Below are 23,435 nucleotides of genomic sequence, written 5' to 3'. Positions count from 1 at the left end.
TTGTGGAAATGCAGGGCATTACACGTTTTGCTCTTTTTCGTAATTTTTCTATATATTTTTTTAATTTTTCAGAACTTCATGCGACCAGTTATCTTCATTTACGCTATTATAACGATTATAGGTTATCTGCATTTTTGTGGAAATGCACGGCGTTACACGGTCCTGGCTGTGGGGGCACTCGGCAAGCAATGCTACACAATAAAATATCGACGTCGGGCCAACTTTGCTCTCTGCGGCCACTATGCAGCCTACGTCCTGGTCCGAGAACTCACCCATCGGGAACCGGGCACCTCCCAACTTTTCTTCTTGCACGCAGACATGATAAAACTAGTGGTCCGACGTCCGGAAGAGTTGTGCTGAGCGGGGCATGCCCGTTGTGCTTGACTGCCGTATGCACACAGCGAACTCCGTCATGTCTTCAGCTGCCTCTACCGGATTGCCGCCCACCATGTACCCCTCCGCCCCTCGTTGGCTCTAACATCCTACAGGCCTTCCTTCGATCAACAATGGCTGTTCATCATCCCCGTCATCCTTTCGTGCAACCGCATTTCATTCAAAGCAAAGTTCAGGAACTTTTTGTCCTCAACAGTAACGGGTGCTTTCTTCTTTTATTGAGTAATATAGTTCACATAATAGCATCCATCACTTTCGCATTTGTTGTGAATGAACGCAGCTGGTGTCAATTGGGAAATGGAGTCGCGTCTGGTTGATTTCCTTTTCTCCCGCCGTACATATATACGTCGTATAGGGATAAATCCACCCGTTGCTCACGCGACGCAACAAAGCATAGCCACTAGCAAAGAACGCGACAGTGTCGCGTCAGAAACGAAAAGAGAGAAAGCTTCATTGGTCGGGATCACGCAAGCGTTCGACGTTCGGTTCTCTCGGAAAAAATGCGTCACGCAATCCTTAACACATGCAGCGCGGTGCTCGCGCGAAAATGAAATGTATACCGCTCAGCGAGGGAGAAGAACATTAACAACAGTGACGAAACGCAGCCGAAGCATCGTCTGTCAGCGAACTCCCCCGCATAAACGATTGCGGTTTCGCAGATTTCGCACCAGAGTTTTATTCCTCTTCCAGTTTTCCCCTTTTTTACTACTAATCCAGTTCTTTATTCCGCGTAGCGCGACGGCGTGTTTACGATTAGTACCCATAGTAACCGCCGGGTCCCTACAGAGGGCTGGACAACACACGTATAATGGGAGCTATCGACCGCGCGAGCGAAACGGGGCGCTTGGCCCCGAACACGCTCACCGCCAAGATGCGGAGCTTTTGGAAGCCCGTCTAAGCGGACCTCTTTAGCTTTTTTGCTCTCCCCGGTGCACGTACGTAGCGGACGTTGCGATATGTTTTCCGTTTGATCCTTCGGGTTTTTGCGCGGACTGCCTCTCGATACGAATAGGCGCGCCCGCTACAGCAGGCGAGCAATATCCGATCGTCTGTTCTGTTTGTCGCCTGCTGCGGCGCGTGTCGTCTGCATCGCCCAGCGCCCGCGGCAGCCTAGCTAGCAGACGACGCGCGGGGTCGGCCGGTGCGTTCGTTAGGGATCACTACACCGCCGGTCATCATCGACTTGACGCCGTTAGGGTGAGTCTTTCCGGTTAACCGGGCGTTGTTTATGTGCAGCCGGTAGCTGGTAGCTTCGAACTAGCCTTGTAGGTCGTAATGGAGAATATAATTCGCATCTTTGCAGAGCGGTTTACGAATACTTCTTGCACTTCCGGTAAATGTTAAGTTATTGTGATAGTCTCAAACGCTAGCCATACGGTGGTGTTCATTCTTTTTCATAATCAGTTTTTTTTTTGACACAGGCGTCACTCACGGGTATTTCAAGCAGATTCTTAAATTTGTTTCGAATGAGTTTTCACATTTATCCGTGTCATCAAAATGATCTGCTGGAACTAAAGTCAGTGCTGGAATGTTAACACTGGTTGAAAAACCACCTATCAAAGATTATCACTACAATACAAACTCTTGCTTTTGGAAGACGGCGTAAATCAATATCGCGGTTTCGTTCGAGAATTTCGTGAGAAATTAGTTATGCGAAGTTGTCCTCTTATTGAACAGTAAAATTAGAATGTCCTTGAAAGTGACCTGAAAACGAGAATTGAGCGCGAGTGGTCCACTGGTATACGGGAAGCACGCTCTCAGAGTTTGTTGTTCATTGATCCATGCCAGGAAAAGCGTTCTCTTTCTCCTATTCTCCCGAGCTGTAGCGTGACAGTGGCCGATAACAACATCTACGGGAAAAACAACAAGTTGGATGTTTTGTCACCAGGAGGTTGCATTACTATTTGGAGGGGAACTGGAAAACAAAACTGGTCTTCGTACTCTTAGTTTGTGAAAAGCGCTGTTGGACCAGGCGGGGCAAAGTCTTCGTCTGGAATGGTCGTGCGCATGTATCTTTGTGGTGACCGGCATGTTTGATGTCGCGTATCACATAAGTTCGCACGCGCTATGTAACGGGTTTCTATGTCTGTTACAATGTTGGTGTGTAGGACCACTTGTATTCAAACTTTGGCAATGTGGGTAATACATACATACACACATTCATCATCATCATCATCATCATCATCATCAGCAGCAGCAGCAGCAGCCTACTACGCCCACTGCAGGGCAAAGGCATCTCACATTAATCTCCAATTATCCCGGTGCTGTGCTAACTGCGAACAATTTATCCCTCATACATACATACATACATACATACATACATACATACATACATACATACATACATACATACATACATACATACGTGCATACATACATACATACATACATCATACATACATCATACATACATACATTCAACATACATACATACATCACCATCATCATCATCAGCCTACTACGCCCACTGCAGGGCAAGGGCATCTCACATTAATCTCCAATTATCCCGGTGCTGTGCTAACTGCGAACAATTTATCCCTCATACATACATACATACATACATACATACATACATCATACATACATCATACATACATACATTCAACATACATACATACATCACCATCATCATCATCAGCCTACTACGCCCACTGCAGGGCAAGGGCATCTCACATTAATCTCCAATTATCCCGGTCCGGTGCTAACTGCGACCAATTTATCCCTCATACATACATACATACATACATACATACATACATACATACATACATACATACATACATACATACATACATACATACAGCTGTTTTAGGCATTGTATCCCTAATCTTTAAACGAAAAGATGATTTAGATAGCGTTACGGGCCTAAACCTACCTTGAGGAATTGAATAAAATATGCTTGCCCGCATTAATCAAATTAGTACTTAACATTAAAAATTCAGAAATTAGTTTTGGAACATTCACATCAGTAGCATTAGGCGCATATACCAGTGCAATAATGCCCCATTTTCCCCTAAAACCCAAAATGTGTATGGGCGTATTGGTGTGCGTGCGAGTAGCATGCGTGTGCGTGTTTTCGTGTGCGTGCTTGCGGGCGATGTCTGTGCGCGTACATGTGCCAGTATTCGCATGTGTGCTGCGTTCATGCGTGTGTGTGCGTTTGCGTGAGGAGGTGGGGATAGAGGATGACTTTACAGACGGAGCAGGGGCCCACCTGACGGCGTAGTAACAACTAAGCTGTCTGATCATTCACGAAAACCGAATTTTCACTGTATCTAATTATTTTAGGTCAAATGCAACAAACCTGTCAACCATCTGCGGAATAGTTTTAACCACCTCGGTATGTTTAAAGTGAGCCGAAATGTCGCACAGCACATTGGAACATTTTGCACGTTGTTTTTTTAGCTTGAATCAGAAAAAAAAGACATTGCGAGATTTCATAAAAAAAGCCGCCCGCATCTTCCCACGGGGGGAACTCGAGTAAATGCGTCGCATCTACTCGAGTCAAGCAAAGCGTCACGTCAAGCGTAAGCCATGCAAAGACGCCCTTGACTGAATTCCGAACGCGCGCTCCGCCGCTTATATACGTTGAGGGGACTGCGTAAGCCGGTCCCAGTCGACGACGTTGGCGTACTTGTAAAGCGGCGTGGACTCTAGGTGTTTGAGCCAACCGCGGATGTTGCTTGGCCGGAGAACGGCACACCGGTTATATGCGCAGCGCGCCCGAAGGAGAGGAAACCGCGGAAGAGAGAGTACTGCACATGCGCCGGCCCAAGCGCGTCTGCCGCGGCTATGACGCAACGTGCCGCGGCTATGACGCAACACAATCCAACACAATCCACTTTAATCCAATCCAATCCAATCCAATCCAAATCCAATCCAAGCCAATCCAATCGAATCCAATCCAATGCCCCTCGCGACTCGCGAGAGAGTGTTCGAATCCAATCCAGTGCCCCTCGCGAGAGATGTGTTCGCTTTCGCCTCGACTCGACGAGCATGCGCAGTGAGCGTGCGGACTACGGACGCCAACGCGGGTGACATCGTGAGTTACTGAAATGCTCTGCATTTAAAACTCGGAACTCCTGCTCAGAAGCCCCACAAAAATTCATCCGGCGCTCTCTGTTACTTTAGGATTCCGAACAATTCACTCTTGAAGTTCAAAATGGCTTGTATGCTAGCTTGATCGATTCGTCAAGCGACTGCGGTAGACTGGTAAAAGTTGCGGTAAAAGTTGTAGGTAGGAGTGGCAGAGGACTTTCAGCAGTAGGAATCAATCAATCAATATCAGTCAACTTATTAACCAAGTTACACCAACCGATGATTTTAGCGACTAAGCCCCATAGGGGCTGGGGCTGTTCGCGTCTCCTGTCGTCGTCGTAATCGTCGTCTCATGTATTCACGGTACTAAAACAACGGGAAACTAGCTTGCACCTCGCTCTAGAGCGTAACGCGTACTAAAAAAAAAAAAAACACCGAGATACTCGCTTACGCCTTACGCTAGACAGCTTCGTGCTTCAAAGACAGGAGACTTTTACAGAAAAGCTGTATACCTCTACCCCCCAACGGCTTTTCCTCCGTTGGCAAAAACGCCGAGGCGCCAAGAATACACTTATACACTGCATGCTTCCCCCCTCCCCAGGTTTCACGTTTTTGGAGAAGGGTAAGGATTATTTATCTATGCTGAGTTTAGATGACACTGAAATTCTCACCTCCCGTGTGCGGTCGTCCTCTGTACTTAGAAGCTTTCGAGACACTGCACATTTCCTTTGAAACACTTTATTCTTTACTCTGCAAATGGGTGGAAACTAATTTGCAGATTAATCTCTGCAATCTGTACGCTGTTATCATTTGAATTCTTTGGAGGCTCCGCTGAGTCTGCAGTCGTTTGTATACAATGGCACAAATGAGAACCAAAAATTAGAACGTTGAAAGAAGCGTGGACGCTAAAATTGCGCGCAACCTTCGCTCAAAGTGCGTCCAACCGATCGCCAAACCTTCGAAGATGCAATTTGCAAACGAAGAACCAACACATGCGACAATATTTCTCGCACTAAGTAAACGAATCAACAAATGATCTAAATGTATGCCGATATACGCGGATTATCAGATGAAGGTACGCTATTGTGCTTCTTCTTCTGGTCGATGCGTGTATTGTATCTAGAACCGTTTCTTTTTCGCGATTTTCAAGCAACCGGTTTGGCGCAATGGACGCCCGGTTTCACGCATGCGTCGTTTGTCCAGAGATCTTATCAGAGCATTTCGGCCGACCAGCCGGTCTATGGGGAAATGCATCAGTTTTTTGACAGAACGCCATGGGTCCCACTAAGAAAGCTACCGCTTTAAAAGGCTGTCTTCACTGTCGTTGTCTATCTTCCCCACAGGAACTGCAAAAGAGGTCTTCCGGGGAAACATCGTCGCCGCTTCCGCCGAGTCCCAAAGGCTGAACGATGCCCAGGCCGGTGTCTGCGCAGACGCGAAATGAGAACGCCCTGAAGCTGGCCGCGGGCCGACAGCTGCACAACACATCGGACGCCGTGGAAAAGCTGCGACTGCTGTGTCTACAGCGAGGCTCGGCTGGAATCCTTGGGCTTGCCAAGCAAGTATTCCTCCCTGGATAGCCAGTGTGGAAGAGCGCGTTCCCGGATGGGTCGTTACGACCACTCAGTTGTCACGCACATGAGCCTCGGAAAATGAACCTCGCGATACAAACGGTGCGTCCGCTTAAAAAGGACTCACTTGTTAATATTCTTAAGGGACTTTCCACTTCATGACCCACGGCCTTAAAAGCCATCGTGCACCAATACGAAAAAGTTTTACAAATACATAGAAATGTGCACAACGGCCTAGATTGGTTATTTTACGTCACTTCTGTAGTGAAATAAAAAAAGGAACTCTCTCATGGTAGATCGCCAGCGCCATCTAATAAAAACTAGATAAACTAAAATGCATGTCTTGTGCATTTTTTGTTTCGGTAAAAGTCTGTTATACGGTTGAACCGCGTTATAACGAACACGGATATAGCGAATTATCGGCTATAGCGAACTAAATACAAACTTTGGTTGGTCACGCTTTGTTTCGACGACACTTATTCTTTTATCACGAAACTGAAACCGTGTGAGCTGCGGGTGATATCGGATATAACGAAGAAATATTTGACCAGGAGTCTGAGAAGCTATATGAAAAAAAAAAAAAACCGCGTCGTCCGAAACTGCAGAAGTATAACGGCCATCCTGCTCGTGGGCACCGTGGGAAACTGGTCCTGCTCAGTGCTGTGAGTAGCCACCAGGCGAAGATCACATCGTTCACCAAAAAAATAAGGATGCATGCCTGTTTTGTTAAGTGAATTTCACGTACTCATGTTCCGGTTCATTGAGCTTGAAATGCAGCAAGGAGAAAGGTAAGGGTTACCTTGTTCATAGTGGAGTCGAAGCCTAAAAATGCATTTTTGCAACAAGAATTTATGCGGGAGCCAGATTTTTTATTTGTTACAGCCGATTTTTACCTCTATTATAACGAATATCGGATATAACTAACTAATTTGCTGTCCCGATACCACTTCGTTATTACGAAGTTCGACTTATCTCTAAAAGAAGCAAACTGGGCCGTTACGAACATTTTCCTGGATTTGTGGAACCTTTCGTACTAGTTTCATTTCATTTCATTTCATTTCATTTATTTACTCTCAATGCCGTTCAGGCGCTACAGAGAGGAGTGGGTAGTCAAAAAATTATAACAATAACACACAGCGTGGCGGGAAGAGAACTAAAATTACGATAAATGAACAACATCGTAAACTGCCGACTTGAAGGTGACAGGCTCGGTGATGCAGACGATGGAAGCGGGAAGGCTGTTCCGGCCCACGCTGTTTTTTTTGGTACTAAAGAGTCATGCTAATGGTTTGTTCTGCACAATGGTAAACCAACTTTGAAGTTGTGGTCAATGCGGGGAGATACGTAAGCGGGGTCAGCGAAAAGCGTCTGTTTAAGAATTTGATGAGTGTGATCAATTTTGTGAAATGTACACAAGATAGAAACGATGCGTCGTGTATAGAGGTAATCAAGATTTAACTGTTTTTTTTTTTCATTTCATTTACACTGGCCAGGCGCTCGTAGTTTGATAATATGAACCTAGCAGCATGGTTTTTGCAGTGATTCGAGAGATGAGGTGAGCGATTTAGTTCCGGGGTCCCAGACGCATGAGGCATATTCGACTTTCGGTCGAACGACTGTCGTGTATAAAACTAATTTCAACGATGACGGAGCAAGAGAAAAGTTTCCCAAGTGCGTTTCCCAAGAGAGGTTATTGATGATATGGACTCCGAGATACTTATAGGTAGTAACTTCAGTTAAAGGGGAGCCATTGCGGGGATAAGTGGAAGGATTAGTGGGATTAAGTGCTCGCAAAACTCTCATAAACTTACACTTGATAACATTTAATTTCATACGCCATGTTTCGCACCACGTCGAAATGTTAAGATCAATTTGAAGACTCGCGGTATCAGATGTGTCAGAAATGTCTCTGTAAATTACGCAGTCATCAGCGAACAACATTATAGGCGAGTTAACAGTATCAGGAAGATCATTAATATATATTAAGAATAAGGGAGGGTCTAACACCGACCCTTGCTGAACACCGGATGTCACCGGACAAGGGCCGGAGTCGTGGCCGTTAAGGGAAACATACTGAGTACGATTTAGTCAGAAGCACTCAATCCACTTGATTACATTCATGTCCAGGCTAAGCTTATTGAGTTTGAAGAGACGTAGTTGATGATGAACAGTGTCGAATGTTTTAGCAAAATCAATGAAAATACAATCGATTACGGATGAGCGATCCAAGGCAGAAAATAAGTCGTCAACCAATAGTTGAGATTCACATGAGGGATGCTTGCGGAAACCGTGCTGGTGTTTAGTAGAGGACGTTTTAAGTGCGAATGCACTTTATAAGCGACCCCAAACCTTCCACCGCCGCCGGCGGCGGCGGCGGCGGCGGCGTCTGCAGTCCTCCTCTCCCTAGCAACGGCGTGGAGCGGAGAGGAGCGTCGGTAGCAACGGCGCGGTGACGTCACTTCACCACGTGACCGCGCTCACTCCGCCTCCTCGCCGTGGCTGCGCGGGTGCGCGCCGCTCCCTGCACCGCTCCTCGCACCGTGACGTCATGGTATGACGTCACAGCGCGCCTCCTCTCCCCAGCAGCTGCCGCGCGCCTCTCTCTCCACCGTGACGTCACACTCTCTCCTCTCCCCCTCGCTCGGCTGCAGCTGCCGTGCGCCGCTGTCCCTCTCCCCTTGCGCTCGCCTCCTCTCTCAGCCACCTGGCTCGGCGCGCTCGGCGCGGCGTACCCCCCTATATATGCAGCGATAAACTGCCAGACCTCCGTGGGTCGGCTCGCGCGCGCTCACGGGCGAATGCCAACGGATTTTAACTTTACTCCCCCTCATAGCATCACCCCGTGCATTCGTACTTAACCATGTTCACCCTCGGGGAAATGCTTGGGAGTTTTTCGGAGGACGATTTTTAAGCCCGTGGGTAATGAATTAGCAAGTCCCATAGGATTGTGATCAGGCGAGACGCAGTCAATGCGCATCCATGTTACTACACATATCTTAGCCCCGAATGTAAAAATAGCGGTCATATTTTTATTTGTATAGAGCCTTCATATATCAGGTGCTATTACAGGCATCAACAATACATCGTTCGCGGAGTGAAAGTGCGAGGTCACATCGAGAAGCCCTGCCGATTATCTTCGACCGCGTTGGCAGATATCTAACACCCGTTACAGGAGCGCAGTCAAGGCCCAAGGGTGCTTGTACTGCGGCCAACCAATACCACCGAGTGACGGCTCAACCACCACCGTTTTGCTCCGTAAAAGGCGTATTTTCTCTCCGTCTACCAGAACATCAAACCGGATCGACAGCACGAGAAAATTCATGAGCCTATCACAGGCGTATCACAAAAATTCACAAGCACTATCGTGTAGCATAGTTGCCAGCGTCAGCAGTTGTATCTCCCTATAGGCGGAACCAAAGCATGGAACAGCTGTCAGGAATAGCGGGAGGTTAGATTCAGAATAACACTGCTGAGTGGACATTCATCAGCAAGGCTTCTTGAACAGTTACATAAATTTAAGCGCTCGCTAGACGCCGCTATACCCGTGAACAAGTCAAGTTAAAAGGACGGACCAACTATCTTTGTCGCGTACATATTTTCTAGCTTACGTGAAAGCCAGCGTTTTATATAGTCGAGTAACCACAGGCAATTAATAAACAAATTGGCGGAAATAATTCTAATTTGGTGCTAAACTTTCCGAAATCGTAGGTTCGTAGTGTAGAAACTTGACCCTAGAATATGTGTCCGCTACTGAAACAGCTGAAACGCTTATCCAATTGTTGAAAACCTTTTAACATAAGTATTTGTATAAGTTTAAATTGTATATGTATTTTTAAACGTTCTTTTAAAATTTTTAAATACACGCCGCCTGCCGCCGCTGAATTGCTCTCAGTGTGGCTAACTGAACCTCCATGCCCAGAATCAACGGCAGCGGTCAGTAAACAGATCCAGTGAAGGAGCCTTGACGATTCTGCCTACATCAGGGGCGTTTCTTCTACCAAAATATTCGTTTTCAGTCTTCAAAAATGACAACGGCAGCTAACTGCCGACCTCCACAACATGAAGCAAGCATTCTACCTATCGTGAATTTTTTTTTTTTTCAGATGGCACCGTCGTGAAAAATATACCAGTGATAAACAAAAAACATAGAAAGGAATAAGAAAGCCCGCAATTCGCAATTCTTTTAGCTGGTGACAAGTTTTTAAATAGCGCTTTTCATCTCGTATACAGACAAAAGCATGTTGCCGCGCTACTGTATGTCATGGTTGCTAGCATTATTTTTGGGAGGACAGATACGGCTTGTAGATCTAAAAATTTCGATTTAAAAATTTCTAGGGCGTCATAAGCAAAACCGTGTCGCGTTAAGGCGTTTTAAGGGATGGCCTTTCATTTGGGACAGAGAACATATACTGGACAAAAATCGGTTGTCTGTCCCTTTAAGACGGTGATAGCTCATGTATGGTATCACTGCGCCTAAGCGACGGAGCCAGATATCAACGAGTGCGCGCGTTTTGAAAGGAGATTGCTATCAATGCGTGATATTGTCAGCCTTTTCTTACGTAGTTTGTTTGTCGTTGTTGCAGTGCTGTGTAAGCATATTAGGTCCAAAAAATCACGGAAATTGCTCGTGCAATGTTAAAAATATTCCCAGTAACTCATTCCTTGCGCCGCGCGGAGTCGCATCCGGCTCAGGTGATGAGGCACAGCGGCGACTTCTGTTGCCGTTCTTAACTTGCACCCGAGTATAGGGACCGGGCGGCCGTTGCATGGCACCACCGTCGCTTCAGCGAACAGCGCCACCAGTGGCGAACCGCTCGTCAGTGGAATTCCAGGTGGCGGTCAGAGCAGCGTTGTTGTGCATGGCTTTCTCTCGTTCTCCTGCGGGGCGGCTTGCAAAGCGTAGATAATCACAAGAAGTCTTTTCAGATCGGTAAATCCTGAAAGTAGAGGCGACCTTTACGAGGCATGCATGTGTGTGATTTACGCCCATACTCAGTGATTAGAAATAGCAGACGACGCTGAATGCGTCAAGCTCGAAGTCAAGCTGGAAGTGCAAGTCCGTTCCTTCGTGCAATTTTTTCATGCCTGCATTCAGTTTGGCGTATCGAGGAAATGATCGTACAAAGCTGGTGTGGGAAGCCGATCCAGGAATGCTGCGGCGCTGGCCTTTGGCAGCTGATGACGAAACGGCGTCGTGCACAAGCGAAAGACAAAGTTGGGGGGTGCATTCTAAGATTTACCTCAAAACAAGAATTGTAATGGACGACGCTTCCATGACTTCATTAACTACGGTAGAAACGTGTTTAATTTCACATAAAGACACTTACTACAGTAATCGGGAATATTTTACGGAATAAATACCGCATGATAGTAGAACGTTATCGCTTGTCCTGGAAGAGCATTGGTTTACAAGAATTGCAATGGTTGCTGGCTAGTTGGTTAATAGTTTTTCGAAAATCAATTCCGCCGTGGCTCAAGGACGAGAGACCGGAGGGTATTGAAAACTTGTACTTATTGTCCCAACTGAATGCTGCGATCGTTTTACAAGCTGCCACCTGCACTTGAAAAATCATGCACTCCTTCGTCTAATGACAATGATGGTTTTGTCGCAAAGCTTCCTCGTGGGGGCTTACTTGGTTGCCCTGTGGATTTAAACTTTGACTAGTTTAGCTTTGAAATGAGCCAGCACACAGTTTGCTCTTTCGATCGCAGCGTCTTTGTCTTTGACCATTTCCTATTCGATTTAGCACGAAGAAAGCCTCGCGTTCAACCATCGTCGTCGTTCAACGGGGGGCTGGATGCTTTTTCTGTTTATATTTGCACTTCTATTCACCCTTTCGGGTGCATGGAAGTGCATCGACAGGAACAAAGAAACATCGTTTTGATGTTTCTTTGCTCCTGTCTCATTTTAGGTCAAAACTACCATGTCGGCATTACGATAGGAAGTGGCAATGGGTGGGGAGGGTTCTGACATCGTGCCGTTGGCCGCATAATATACTGCCCCATGGGCACCACGCGGCCCCCGGGCCAACGGTTGCCGACACCTGGCCTAGGAGTAAATTAGGGCATTTTTTGAACGAACGGCCCGGGTTCGAGCCCCAGCAACGCCAGCGCTTTTTTTTTTCAATAGCCGTGACTTTTTATTGTAAAACTTTCTCTGAGCTGAATTCTGCGCGTTTATTTTGTAAATACAAGGGGGTTGGAATCTTCTAGGTTGGTCTAGATGCTGGGCGCGGCATATCAACACGTTTCTGCATCATAAGTACAAGGCTTCTACATTATCTTGGAAGGGGATATGGCCTTCCAGATTACTTGGTAGAGTGTGCAGGGTTAGGGGCTGAACATGCAGGTGGCGGAGTAGGAGGTGCGGTGGATGGCGTGGAGGAGGGTGCCGTGTGGGTATGCGTTCACCTCAAGGCAGCGGTAGGCAGCGGACACCTTGTCGTAGGGTGGCAATAGACAGCGGCGGCAGTGTTTCAGTATGTCTTTATATGTCCGAGGCATGACGTGGTCTTCTTCCGACAGTGACGGCTAGGTGCAACAAATCATTTTTTTTTGGAGCGATGATGTCGCGTTGCTTAGTTGGTGACGCAGGTGTCAGCGTGTCATGACGTATCCAGAAACTAACAGCGCAAATGTCTGGGCTGGGCAGAGGAACACACACAAGCTGAATGATAAACATGTTGCGCTCTGTACGACAATAAAATAGGAAGGCCCTGAATATGTACAGCCTCTGTGAAAAGTTTCTAGGCCATGCCAAAGTGATTTGGCCGCAACTACTTCGACATACAAGCTTTGCTCAAGAGTGAATATGAAATATTTTGCGTCAGAAAGCTGACGAAAGGGCTCTGCGTCCTTACCGTCTTCAAAAAAAGTCGGTCACGCAGCATGAATGTTTAGATAGTTGCATTTTCGTTTCGAATTCTTTGTCGACTAGAAACTCTCGACGTGGGCTCAAAATTTTTGGACAGAAACTGTACGTCATGGTCACTGACATCATGGTATTTTTTTCTCTCTCGGAAGCCAGTGACCGGGTCGTTCCCCGTCAATCTGTACGCCGTTTTTTGCACTTTGAAGGGTTTTCCGCCGCATGGACGACAACGGAAGTGGCGACCTCTCCCGCGACGAGTTCGTCAAAGGCCTCGATGACTCCGGCATGGCCGCCTTCTTGGAAGAGGATGATTACGAGAAACTGTTCGAGCGATTCGATGCCGACAGCTCTGGAACCATCAAGTTTGATGAATTTATCCGCACCATCAGGGCAAGTATTATGTGATCATAATGCAACGCGCAATTTCTTTCGCACTACATCGCAGAAACGAATGGCCGAATGTTTTGTCTGATTATTAAGTACACGTAATGTCAGGCGCAAATGTGCAGCTTTCTATCCGACACCTGCCATTAATGCTGGATGATGCATGGTGTTTCCCGGCGAGAAAATTGTTTAGGGTGGACGAACAGAAAACAAATGAAGTGTGCTGAAACAAACTGGTGCCCCTAAGACGTCGTATACCTTGAAGCCGCTGCACTGTCCAGTAAAAGGTTCATTTGCCCACATTTATTTATTTATTTATTTATTTATTTATTTATTTATTTATTTATTTATTTATTTATTTATTTATTTATTTATTTATTTATTTATTTCCAGATACTGTGGACAGCATTGCTGCCCAAGCAGGGAGGGTTACAGGAAAGATGATAACAAGCGTTCAAAAGAATTTGCATCACGGCACTCCACAAAATCAGATGGCAATGCATTCCAGTGTTTAATTGTACAATGGAAAAATGATTTCTGAAATATTGTAGTATGGGCGAAGAACGGTCGTATCGTTTTTGAGTGGTTCAGTCTGGCTGAAGTCTGGGGGGCAGGAAGTAGATATGTATCACTGTTCGAGCCAATTTTTTTGTGATAAATTAGATACAAAAACTTCAGCTTGGCAATCTGCCGACGCTTCTGGAGTGGCTCTAACTCTAGCTGTTTTAACATATTACTAACGGATGATCGTAGTCTGTAACGAGAAACAATGAATCATGCAGCGAGCCGTTGGATCCGCTCAATTTTTTCAATATGTTTTGTGTAGTGTGGACACCACACTATTTAATTTGTTCATTAAAGCGAAGCTCTTATATGCTTCACAAGCCGAAAAAGTACGGTTGCGTATAGTTGGCCATGATGGTACCAAAAATGTTCAGCCCTTATACCCCGTGTACATGGTTGACTAGCGGAGCTGTTAATGGGCGGCTACCGCGTTTAAATGTATTAACGTTTATTACGCGGGCATAGTAGAACCCCGCTCTAACGTTCCTCAGTGTACGTTTTCCCGGCCGCTACGTTTTTTTTTTTTTTCTCTCAAGTCCCGGCGCAGCTCACATAGCATCTCATGTATTAAAATCCTCACTGTTACGTCGTGGCTCAGAGTACATTCCCGGATCATTTGTCGCAATCTCAAACTCCGAACCCACCCGGGCAACATGCGCGGACCGCCATTTTGACGTTTGACGAGCCTTGACCAGGCGTGGCTATGCAACTTGACGGCTTGAAGCCGCACGCGGGTGCGCTTCCTCACCACTAGATGGCCTATGTTACTCTTTGCTATCACCATAATCACTGTGCTTACAACGGAAGTTTCACTTCGGAATGCCGGAAGTGCGTGTTTACCACGAAGCACCACCGCAAGAAGAGCACGCGCTCTCGTCGTCGTCGTGCGCTTCAAGCTTTGAGAACACCGTTTAACTTGCAACCCCAAATTTTGTCGGGCCTTGATGGTGCCACGAAAACAGGAGGCGCTGTACGTATCAGGAAAAGTTTGACGTACTAAACGCAGTGGGCAAGCAGCCAGCGCTGAAGAGAGTCGACATTGCTAGAGACCTCTCATAACCATGCGAGGTGTTTTCCAGCGATCGCAAAAAGCGGCAATCCTACAATCGCGAGTTTTTTTTTTTTTTAATTTTCGAAAGCCAAATTTGCAGAAATACATGGTTGCAAGCCAAGGCTACGTAGTGTTCGTACATTTTCGAAGGTTTCCTCACTGCTGCGTTTTCCTGGTTGTTACGCTTCGTTTTTCCGGTCGGTCAGGAGGAGAAGGGGGTAGCCTTTATTGGGGCAGGAAGACTCTACGTCAAGAGGGGGAAGTGAGAGTAGAAGGTGGGGTACGCGCTTGTAGATTGGGACATCTTAAATGCGGACAGTTCGACCCAAAACAGGTGTGCTCCTTGAGAAGACTGGAGAGGTCGTTTGGGGTGAGGAGAGCAGGCGCACGACTTTAAACTGCTCGCGCTAGACCACCTTTTAGAGATGAAATTAAATCCAGCACGGTGAAATTAAATCCAGCTCGGAGTGTTCTAGTGTACGAGGGTCGATGTGAAGAGAGGATGCATTTGGAGGAGGCTTGAAGGTTCTGTAGCGCGCGAACTTCGGACAGTGCCAAATCAAGTGATGGAGATTAGCGTGTGGGAGGCGCACAAGGGACACCAAGGCGGCAGAGACGGGGTGTACCATTTAGGGAAGGTCTCTGCGGTAAGGCTAGCATTGGCAAAATATTTGTTTATGAAAATTTCGGCTGATCTTGGGAGCGACGGCAGAGCGGATAAAAAGCCGGTTGGAGACAGGGCCTTGAGGCGGTCTTTTTTTTTTTCCTTTTTGTAACGTAGACGCTGTATCGCTGGTGGTAATGTCTCAGCAGCTGGAGGAGCCAGGTCGGGTATCAGCGGTGGACTAGAGGTTATGCACTCCCGTGCAGCCGAGTCGGCTGCCTGGTTCCCCGGTGATGACTCCTCGTGTCGAGGTGACCAGTCGATGCGAAGATGGATGCCGCTAGATTTCTGGATGGAGATCTGATGAAGGATTTTGTTGGCGATGGTATTGGTCGACATGGGAGTTTTTAGAATCTGTAGGGATTCGAAAGAGTCCCTCAGGATGCGTATCTGGGAAGGCACGGAGGAGTGAAAGTCAAACATGAGGTTGTCTATGACATGAATGATAGGATGGAGTTCCGCTTCGAGGATGGTAGCACATGGAATATTAAGGGATCGTTTGCCTTGGTTGGAGGGGAGGTAGGTGAAGCCCACGCGGTGGCAACTAGCGGAGGGGAAATGCTCGCGTCGGTGCAAATGTCGATTTCGTGGGGGAGTTTACTGTTTCAGAGAGCGTTGATGCGGGCAGCGCGGATGGGGCGGGCGTTACGCGGGACGGGTTGTGTGGCAGCTGAGTCCGTGACAGAAGGGCGGCTCCAGGGAGCCAGAGGCGGTGGGATATCGGGTTGTTCTGGTGGCTTGAGGTTGTCCCAGGCGATGATAGAGACACCTTGATGAGTTCATGTGCGTTTATGAAGGGATGGATTCACTTGCTCTTTAATTATATTTTCCAAGGGGGGAAGAGCACCTGCAGCTTGCAAGTTGTCCGGACGAGTGTTTCGGTAGTCCGCTGATGGTGCGAAGGGGGGCTCGGTGCAGGTATTGAAGTGTTCTCATGGCCGTTTTGTTCGGTGCAAAACGTATGAGCGGGGTTCCACTTAAAAGTGTATCTTAACTGTGTTTCTGAACGAATGCGTAACACAAAGTGCATAACCCAGCGTAACCCAGCAAATGCGTAGCACAAAAACAGAGAGACTGCTTTTCCTTGTAAGCCTCGACAGTTCCACTGTAGGGGTGTCTTCCGGGTTTGTTAAGTTGTGTAGTGTGTCATCAAGGAATCAGTGAGAGACGTTGGGTTCCAACTATCTCCCATAAAAGGCAGGTTGGCGGTGAGAGCGAGACGTCGTGCACCGGATCTTGATGGATGGGGCCGGTATCAGGTCAGGCCTTCGGGTGTCTGGATTGTAAACTGAGGGTCATTACCTCTTGGCAGAAACTCAGGTGTTCGGTTCGAAGGGGGTGGATTTCTTGCTTACGTACGTGGCTGTCTTGCCGAAGTTCTAAATTTCATGAATTAGGGTGCCGAGCAGGCCATCAAGCATGCTTACGTCAGATCCCATTGTCAAGGTTTTGTTCTGCTCGGTAGAGAACCGGGAAGACGAGGGTGGGGTTTTTTTTTTGCTTGTTGATCTTATGAGGGAGTTCTTACACAGCCAGACTTAATCGGAGGGATTATGTAACAGATTTCTGTGGTTCAAGGAGCTGAAGTAGTTGCATGCGCTCGTGACCTTGCGTGTTCTGTTCAGAATGTAGAATTGTCTGTGTGTGTGTTTGTAAGTGTGGGGGGAGGTTAGGTAGGCAATCGCCCATGTTAGTTAGCCTTACATTAGAGGAATGTTTTTCCACTAATTTACACTTGTGTAATTACCATGCTCAAATCACTCCTGCAACAGTGAGTACGTCTCCAACAGTAGAAGGGCACAACGTTTTTTGCAAGGTCCTTCGTTAGTCAGCTAGAATAATCGTGGTGTGGTGGTTCAGTGGTTCTGCGCTCGGCTCACATTTCGGATTCGGTTGTATACCAATCGCCGAAAATGTTAACAAATTTTCAATTGGTTGGTTTTTTTTATAGGAGCTCATGAGAGTAAGCAAGCACGCAGACGAACGATCGGAAAAACAAACGACGAACAAATTAAGAAGCAAATAAACAAACGGGTGAGCACTATAATGCCTCGCGCTTCGAAGACACTGGGGGCTTCGGGATTGCGCTCCATCGTGGACAACTACCGCCACCTTGGGGGAGACGGAAGAAAGAAGACGCGCACGGGTTTGGAGCGCGGACAAAGAGGGCGTAGTGTGTTTTTGCTGACAGAACAAAAATGCAAGGCACTCTAACCGATCATTCCGAAGCTTTTAATTCCGAAGCTTTCGAAATCATTCCGAAGCTTTCCACTACCACGTGCCTCAGAGCCTGCAGGTGTAGCTTTCTCGCGCACACCCGCGATATATCCGTGCCAGAGTGATAGTTTACAAAATGCTGGCCTCAGCTCATGCTCAATGGTGCAGCCCAAGATGAGCCCCAGCCGGGAGGCCCTAGTGGAAAAGGCGTTCCAGAAACTGGACCGCTCCGGGGACGGCCAGGTGACGTTCGAAGACATCAAGGGAGTCTACAGCGTGCGCAACCACCCAGAGTACCTGAACGGGCAGAAGAGCGAGCGGGAGCTGCTCAAGAGGTTCCTCGCCACGTTCGAAGAAGGAGGCGTCGTCGACGGCGTTGTGAGTGGGCTCGCGGCAACGTCTGCGCTGCTTTCTCACTGGGTTACTAGTTTGGGGTGCGTGTTTTAGTCCTTCCTACGTCAAAATGTGCGCTGTTCCTTCCTTTGTATCTCGCCAGCAACTAGCCCAACATGGTACCCTTTTAGATTATGTTACCATTTCTTTCCCCACGCCACCCAAATTCGTCTATACTCGGGTACAACCTAATAATGGCAATGAAGTTGGCGCTGTGCCTCATCACCGGAGCCGGATGTTACTCCGCGTGGCGCAAGTAGTGCAATACTGAGAATATTTTTGACATGGCTCGAGCTGTTCCCGTTATTTATTGTGCAAACTTAATATGTTTATAAACTTCTGCAGCGACGACAAACAAGCTACGTGAGAAACGGCAGACGATTTCGCGCATTCATAACAATCTCCTTTCACAACGCACGCGCCAGTTCTTATCCAGGTCCGTCGCTTCGGCGGAGCGATTCCGTACATGAGCTATTGCCGTTCTTAACTTGTTCCCGAGTATAGAGCACCAACTTCACGAACAAAGGCCTCCATAGCCGCGTTTGAATCCTAGGGGTGGTTGCGCCTTTTAGGGAGTGAGTGAGTGAGTGAGTGAGTGAGTGAGTGAGTGAGTGAGTGAGTGAGTGAGTGAGTGAGTGAGTGAGTGAGTGAGTGAGTGAGTGAGTGAGTTGTGCTGTGCGTTACGTCGACCACTGCTTTTATAACTCACAGCGAAGCGTCAGGATTTTGCAACGTCGACAACCGCTTTCATAACTCAGAGCGATGCGTCAGGAGTTCGCAAGTTATAACCTTCCAAACCTTCCACTTCCAGGTTACCAAGAACGAGTTCTACGACTACTACTCCGGAGTGAGTGCTTCCATCGACGAAGACGCCTACTTCGACCTTATGATGAGAACCTGCTGGAAGCTATAGCCTCGCCTCTGCGCAGCAGCAGAGCCCTCCATTTTCCTCCTCACATCGGTCACCGAATGCTTCCTGTCAGACTACACTGTATACCTGTTACCACGTGTCCGCCATAGACTCCGGACAGGAATGTCGTCCCGATGTGACGCCAAAGATACAGCATTAAAGGAAAACTGATAAAGAATTGATCACAGCTTAACCTCCAGGACTTCTTGCATAGTATTTATGTAAAAAGAAACGAAAGAAATTCGGTATCCAAAAAAGGACAAGTACCATGCGTTCACGTCATCGACTGGTTTGAACGGGCCACCAAGGGGGCCAAATACAGCGCTTGTGTGGAATTAAATTGGCGGGAAAGCTCACATTTCCTTTGTGGTTTTACGCGCCAAAATATACGCGGGAACAAAGGGGCGTGGTTTGATCACATTTTGACAGCAAGGGAACTTTTAACGGGTGTCGGTATCTCGCCGATCGTGTTTGTTGTCACCTCAGTCATCAAAACAGCTGCCGCAACCGATATTCGAACGCATGACCTGGTGGTCAGAAGAGCACATCGCAGCCCTTGAGCAACCGTGGGGACAGTACAAATGCGGAAAACGAAGCCGGAGAGATCTCTGTGAGATCTCGTTTAAACAAGATGCGGCAGTGAGTTTTAAAGGAACCCTGCAACTCTTTTTTCAACTTTTTTTGAAATCTGAATGCTTGCAGGAAGTAGTCACCCAACACACCCAGTACTTAGATTAGGGGTCGCAAAGTACCTCAGCCAAAAATTACTGCTCTATGCCCATCAGATAACATGTAAACTCGCTCAAAAGATTTTTCTCCCTTTCCCGGTCGTGACGTTCTTCGACGGCTCGAATTACGTCACTAAGGCCATGTAACGGCTATTGGCCGGTTCTCCTTCAGTTGAAGCAATGAACGCTTTTCGATAGCAACTTAAAAAAAGCCACAAAAACAAAGAAGAAATGTAAGGCGTATATGGTGCGACGAGCAAATCACGCAGTGCCGCTCCATGCTGTAGACAACTATAGCTTTCGAAGTGGTTCCAAACGCGATGGAAACAGTGACAGCGCTTATCGAAAGTGTTGCAGGGTCCCTTTAATAGGGAGTAAGACTGCTTCAAGCTACGTACATATCCGACGAGGGGCTTCCATGCAGTTTGGCAACCTTTCACGACACGGTGATTTGAGTCGATTCCACACACACACACACACACACACACACACACACACACACACACACACACACACACACACACACGCACGCACGCACACAAAAGAATACGTCGGGCGGTATCACTCATTTTCTACCTCCGAGGGACATGAGAAAAACTCTCCACATGTTCACCATGTATCGATTGCGCTGCTGTTTCTTCCCTATACTATCCTTTATGCGCAGTCAGGTGCAGTAAGATAGGGCGCAGCGTTGTTATGTTATATGCTGGCTTTTCGACGCGAAACCGTTACTTAGTGCCCACAAAAGTGCCTAGCCGGCGGGCGTCCGAAAAAACCGTCCACAGAAGAGCTAACCCTCGTCGCGTGCTCCATTCCCATTAGCAGCGACACATTACTTAGCGCGCGCATAATACAAACAAGGAAGCTCATCCTTACAACAGCGCAAAAAAGACGCGGACGAGACGTAGAAGGGACTCTGCGTTGTGTCCCGTTTACATATCGTTCGCGTCTTTTTTGCGATGTTCCAAAGATGGTGTACCAGCACGAACAAGCTTATACCGTAGTGAAGAAATCTTTCAGCTTGGTTGGCGGCACGGTCACAGCAGGTTGGATTAAGATTCTGCAACAAGTACCTCCAACGAGTTCAACGTCGATAGAGTCCTCGGCGAAACTAGCTGAAAGAAACGTTTTCGCAGTGTTTACGGATCCTCGGCAACATTTTTTGTGTGTTTAATATTTGCTGTGGCCCGCGCGCGCAAGAGAGAAAAAATTCACGCATCTCCACGAAGTGAATCATGACGAGTGGGCGAAGCACTAGGGATTGTTATATAACGTATATCGCCCGTGAGAGTGCTTACTGCTACTAAAAAGATTCCCAATCCAATACAATTCAATTTAATCCAATCCAATCAATTTCAATTCAATCCAATCCAATCCAATGCTCCTCGCGCATGCGCAGCACGGCTCTCCAGGAGCTCTTTCTCTCTCTCTCTCTCTCTCTCTCTCTCTGTCTGTCTCTCTAACCTTTTGTGAACCTTTTATTTTGTCCTTGTTAATCTTTTGTGAACCTTTGTTCACAGATGTTTCGATTTACACGGTGCTGTGCGTCTCGCTCTCTCTCTCTCTCTAACCTTTTGTGAACCTTTATTTTGTCCTTGTTTACCTTTCGTGAACCTACTGTTCGCAGATGTTTCGATTTACACGGTCCCGTGCCGTGAGCACGGACGCCGGACGCCGGACGCCGGACGCCGGACAAGCCTCGGCCTTAAAGAGTCCACGAAGACAAAATACAACTTTGGTTAACTTGAAAGAGTTAGGCTCGAGTACCGTAATTACCCGATTCTAACGCGCACCTTTTTTCCGGAAAAATAGGTCGAAAAATCGCATGCGCGTTAGAATCGGATACGAAACCGAAACTGCCGAAACAACGGAAATTTCGTGATTTCGTCTCGCCCATCGCCATCTCAAGATGGCGCCAAAGCTTTTAGCAACAATTTTTCGGACGCAGGAAGCATAGGCGCCCAGGCTTTTCTATCGGCGTTCACACAAATCGTCAAATCGTTCCACTTGCGCACTTGATAACAGCAATGGCAGCAGCGGCTCTCGCGCGTTCAAAAAGAGTGGTCGGCTGAAGCTTGCGCTTCTGGAGAAGTTCGCAGGATAGGCGTGCGAGGCGTGGGCCACGATCCCATCGATCATGGTTGAACGTTCGTTATGAAGTGTGGCATCGCGAACGCGCTTGGCGGCACCAAGGACGAGATGTTGTGGTCAGCGGAGAGCGACGAGGAGGGAGATGGGTGAGATTACTTCGAGAAATAAATCGCCCGTTCATCTCGCATTCGTTTTTCTTGCTCACAAAGTTCTGTGCGCGTTACAATCGGAAATGCAAGTTTTTTCGGTTCTTTTGCCTGTAAAATAGGGTGCGCGTTAGAATCGGGGGCGCGTTAGAATTGGGTAATTACGGTACCTCACGCAGCTCCATTCCGGCCACGAAAAACGCTTTTTAACCGATAAAAACGCAAGAAATACTTCAGAACTTTCAAATTTCGCGCCACATTGACGTGTGACCGGCACGATTGACGTCATATGGGCCATCACTAAAAACATAATTTTCAGTGTCTTAAGTGCAGGTTAGCGTTCAAGTGATAGATCAAACGGAACTAGTGGCCCACTACAATCGTCCAGTCATGTGTCCTGGCGATTGATCAGTTCGGCCGCCGCCAATCGCCCAAACAAGATTCTGTGACGTCTTAGAAAAGTTGCCGGAAACTGGCTAGCGAGTCGCCACTCCTCCACGCGTTTTCTTTAATATCTACGTTATTTTTACGAAGTTTGCGATGAAATCGGTGTCATTGTTATCACGACAGAGCAGTCTTTCTAATGAATCAAACTTGTATTTTGTCTTCATGGCCCTTTTAAGGTGCTTTGCCCCTAAAAGCGGCATTTAATGATATTGACGAGGTTAGACTGGCAAAAACGTCAAACTCGCTAGGCCGCAATGTTAAAAAGTGATGATAACGAAAGATAAGATGCCGATGACGACGATTATCCGCATGCTTGTATAGACACCGCTCCACTCCTGTATTTCCGATGAGAGTCGGTAGAGCTTTGCTCGCACGGCAAGCTCGTTCGGGACTCAAATAGCAAGTGCAATCTTAATTACTTAGGGAGACTGGCCCAGGACACTGAAAGAGACATCCTAGGCGTCGAGAACCGCGAAGATGCTCGGATGACGTGGCGTAAGTCTTTGCGCACGTTACAAAGTCTGTAGAATGGAGCAGTAGCGTGTTGTATCTCGAAGCGAAGGTGCCTTGTGTAAGCGACATTCAGCCGTATGCGGTGTAGAACTGCTTCGTCATGCTTGGTGAGTCCACGAGGCATCTTAAAATTGCAGTGAGGGGTCGCGTAGTGATGTGGTACAGCGTCCCACGCAGATCGTTCTAAGCTCGAGACGACCCTTAATGAAAGAACTGGGGCATGTTTTCGTGTGCATGCGTAGAATGGGTAAAACCGGTACACCTACGCCATGCGCGATCAATGCCCCAGAGTCCGCCTCGCCGTTCCCAATTTTCCCACAGTGGCCGGGAAGCCACTGTAGCTCCCTAGCAAACCACTAACATCTCTGCGACGTCCTGAAGAGATCTGAATGTTTATGTCCCAGCAGTATATCTAATAAACATTCGATATTTTTATCAAAAATTTTCAATATTA

General features: G+C 47.4%; 1 protein-coding gene across 1 annotated transcript; it reads left to right on the top strand.

Moving 5' to 3' along the window:
* Positions 1 to 1,171: 1,171 nt before the first annotated feature.
* Positions 1,172 to 19,243, top strand: LOC144161987 (calcyphosin-like protein). Its single transcript, XM_077692527.1, has 5 exons — positions 1,172 to 1,590; positions 5,775 to 5,989; positions 13,080 to 13,263; positions 17,922 to 18,131; positions 18,958 to 19,243. The coding sequence occupies exons 2-5, from the start codon at positions 5,841 to 5,843 to the stop codon at positions 19,057 to 19,059; spliced, it is 645 nt and encodes a 214-aa protein (XP_077548653.1). The 5' UTR covers positions 1,172 to 1,590; positions 5,775 to 5,840; the 3' UTR covers positions 19,060 to 19,243.
* The last annotated feature ends 4,192 nt before the right edge of the window (positions 19,244 to 23,435 follow it).

The sequence above is a fragment of the Haemaphysalis longicornis genome, unplaced genomic scaffold (genome assembly GCF_048455015.1).
Source record: "Haemaphysalis longicornis isolate Haplotype H1 unplaced genomic scaffold, Haemaphysalis longicornis Haplotype H1 scaffold_12, whole genome shotgun sequence".
Lineage (NCBI taxonomy): Eukaryota > Metazoa > Arthropoda > Arachnida > Ixodida > Ixodidae > Haemaphysalis > Haemaphysalis longicornis.
This window is presented reverse-complemented; position numbering and strand designations above follow the sequence as displayed.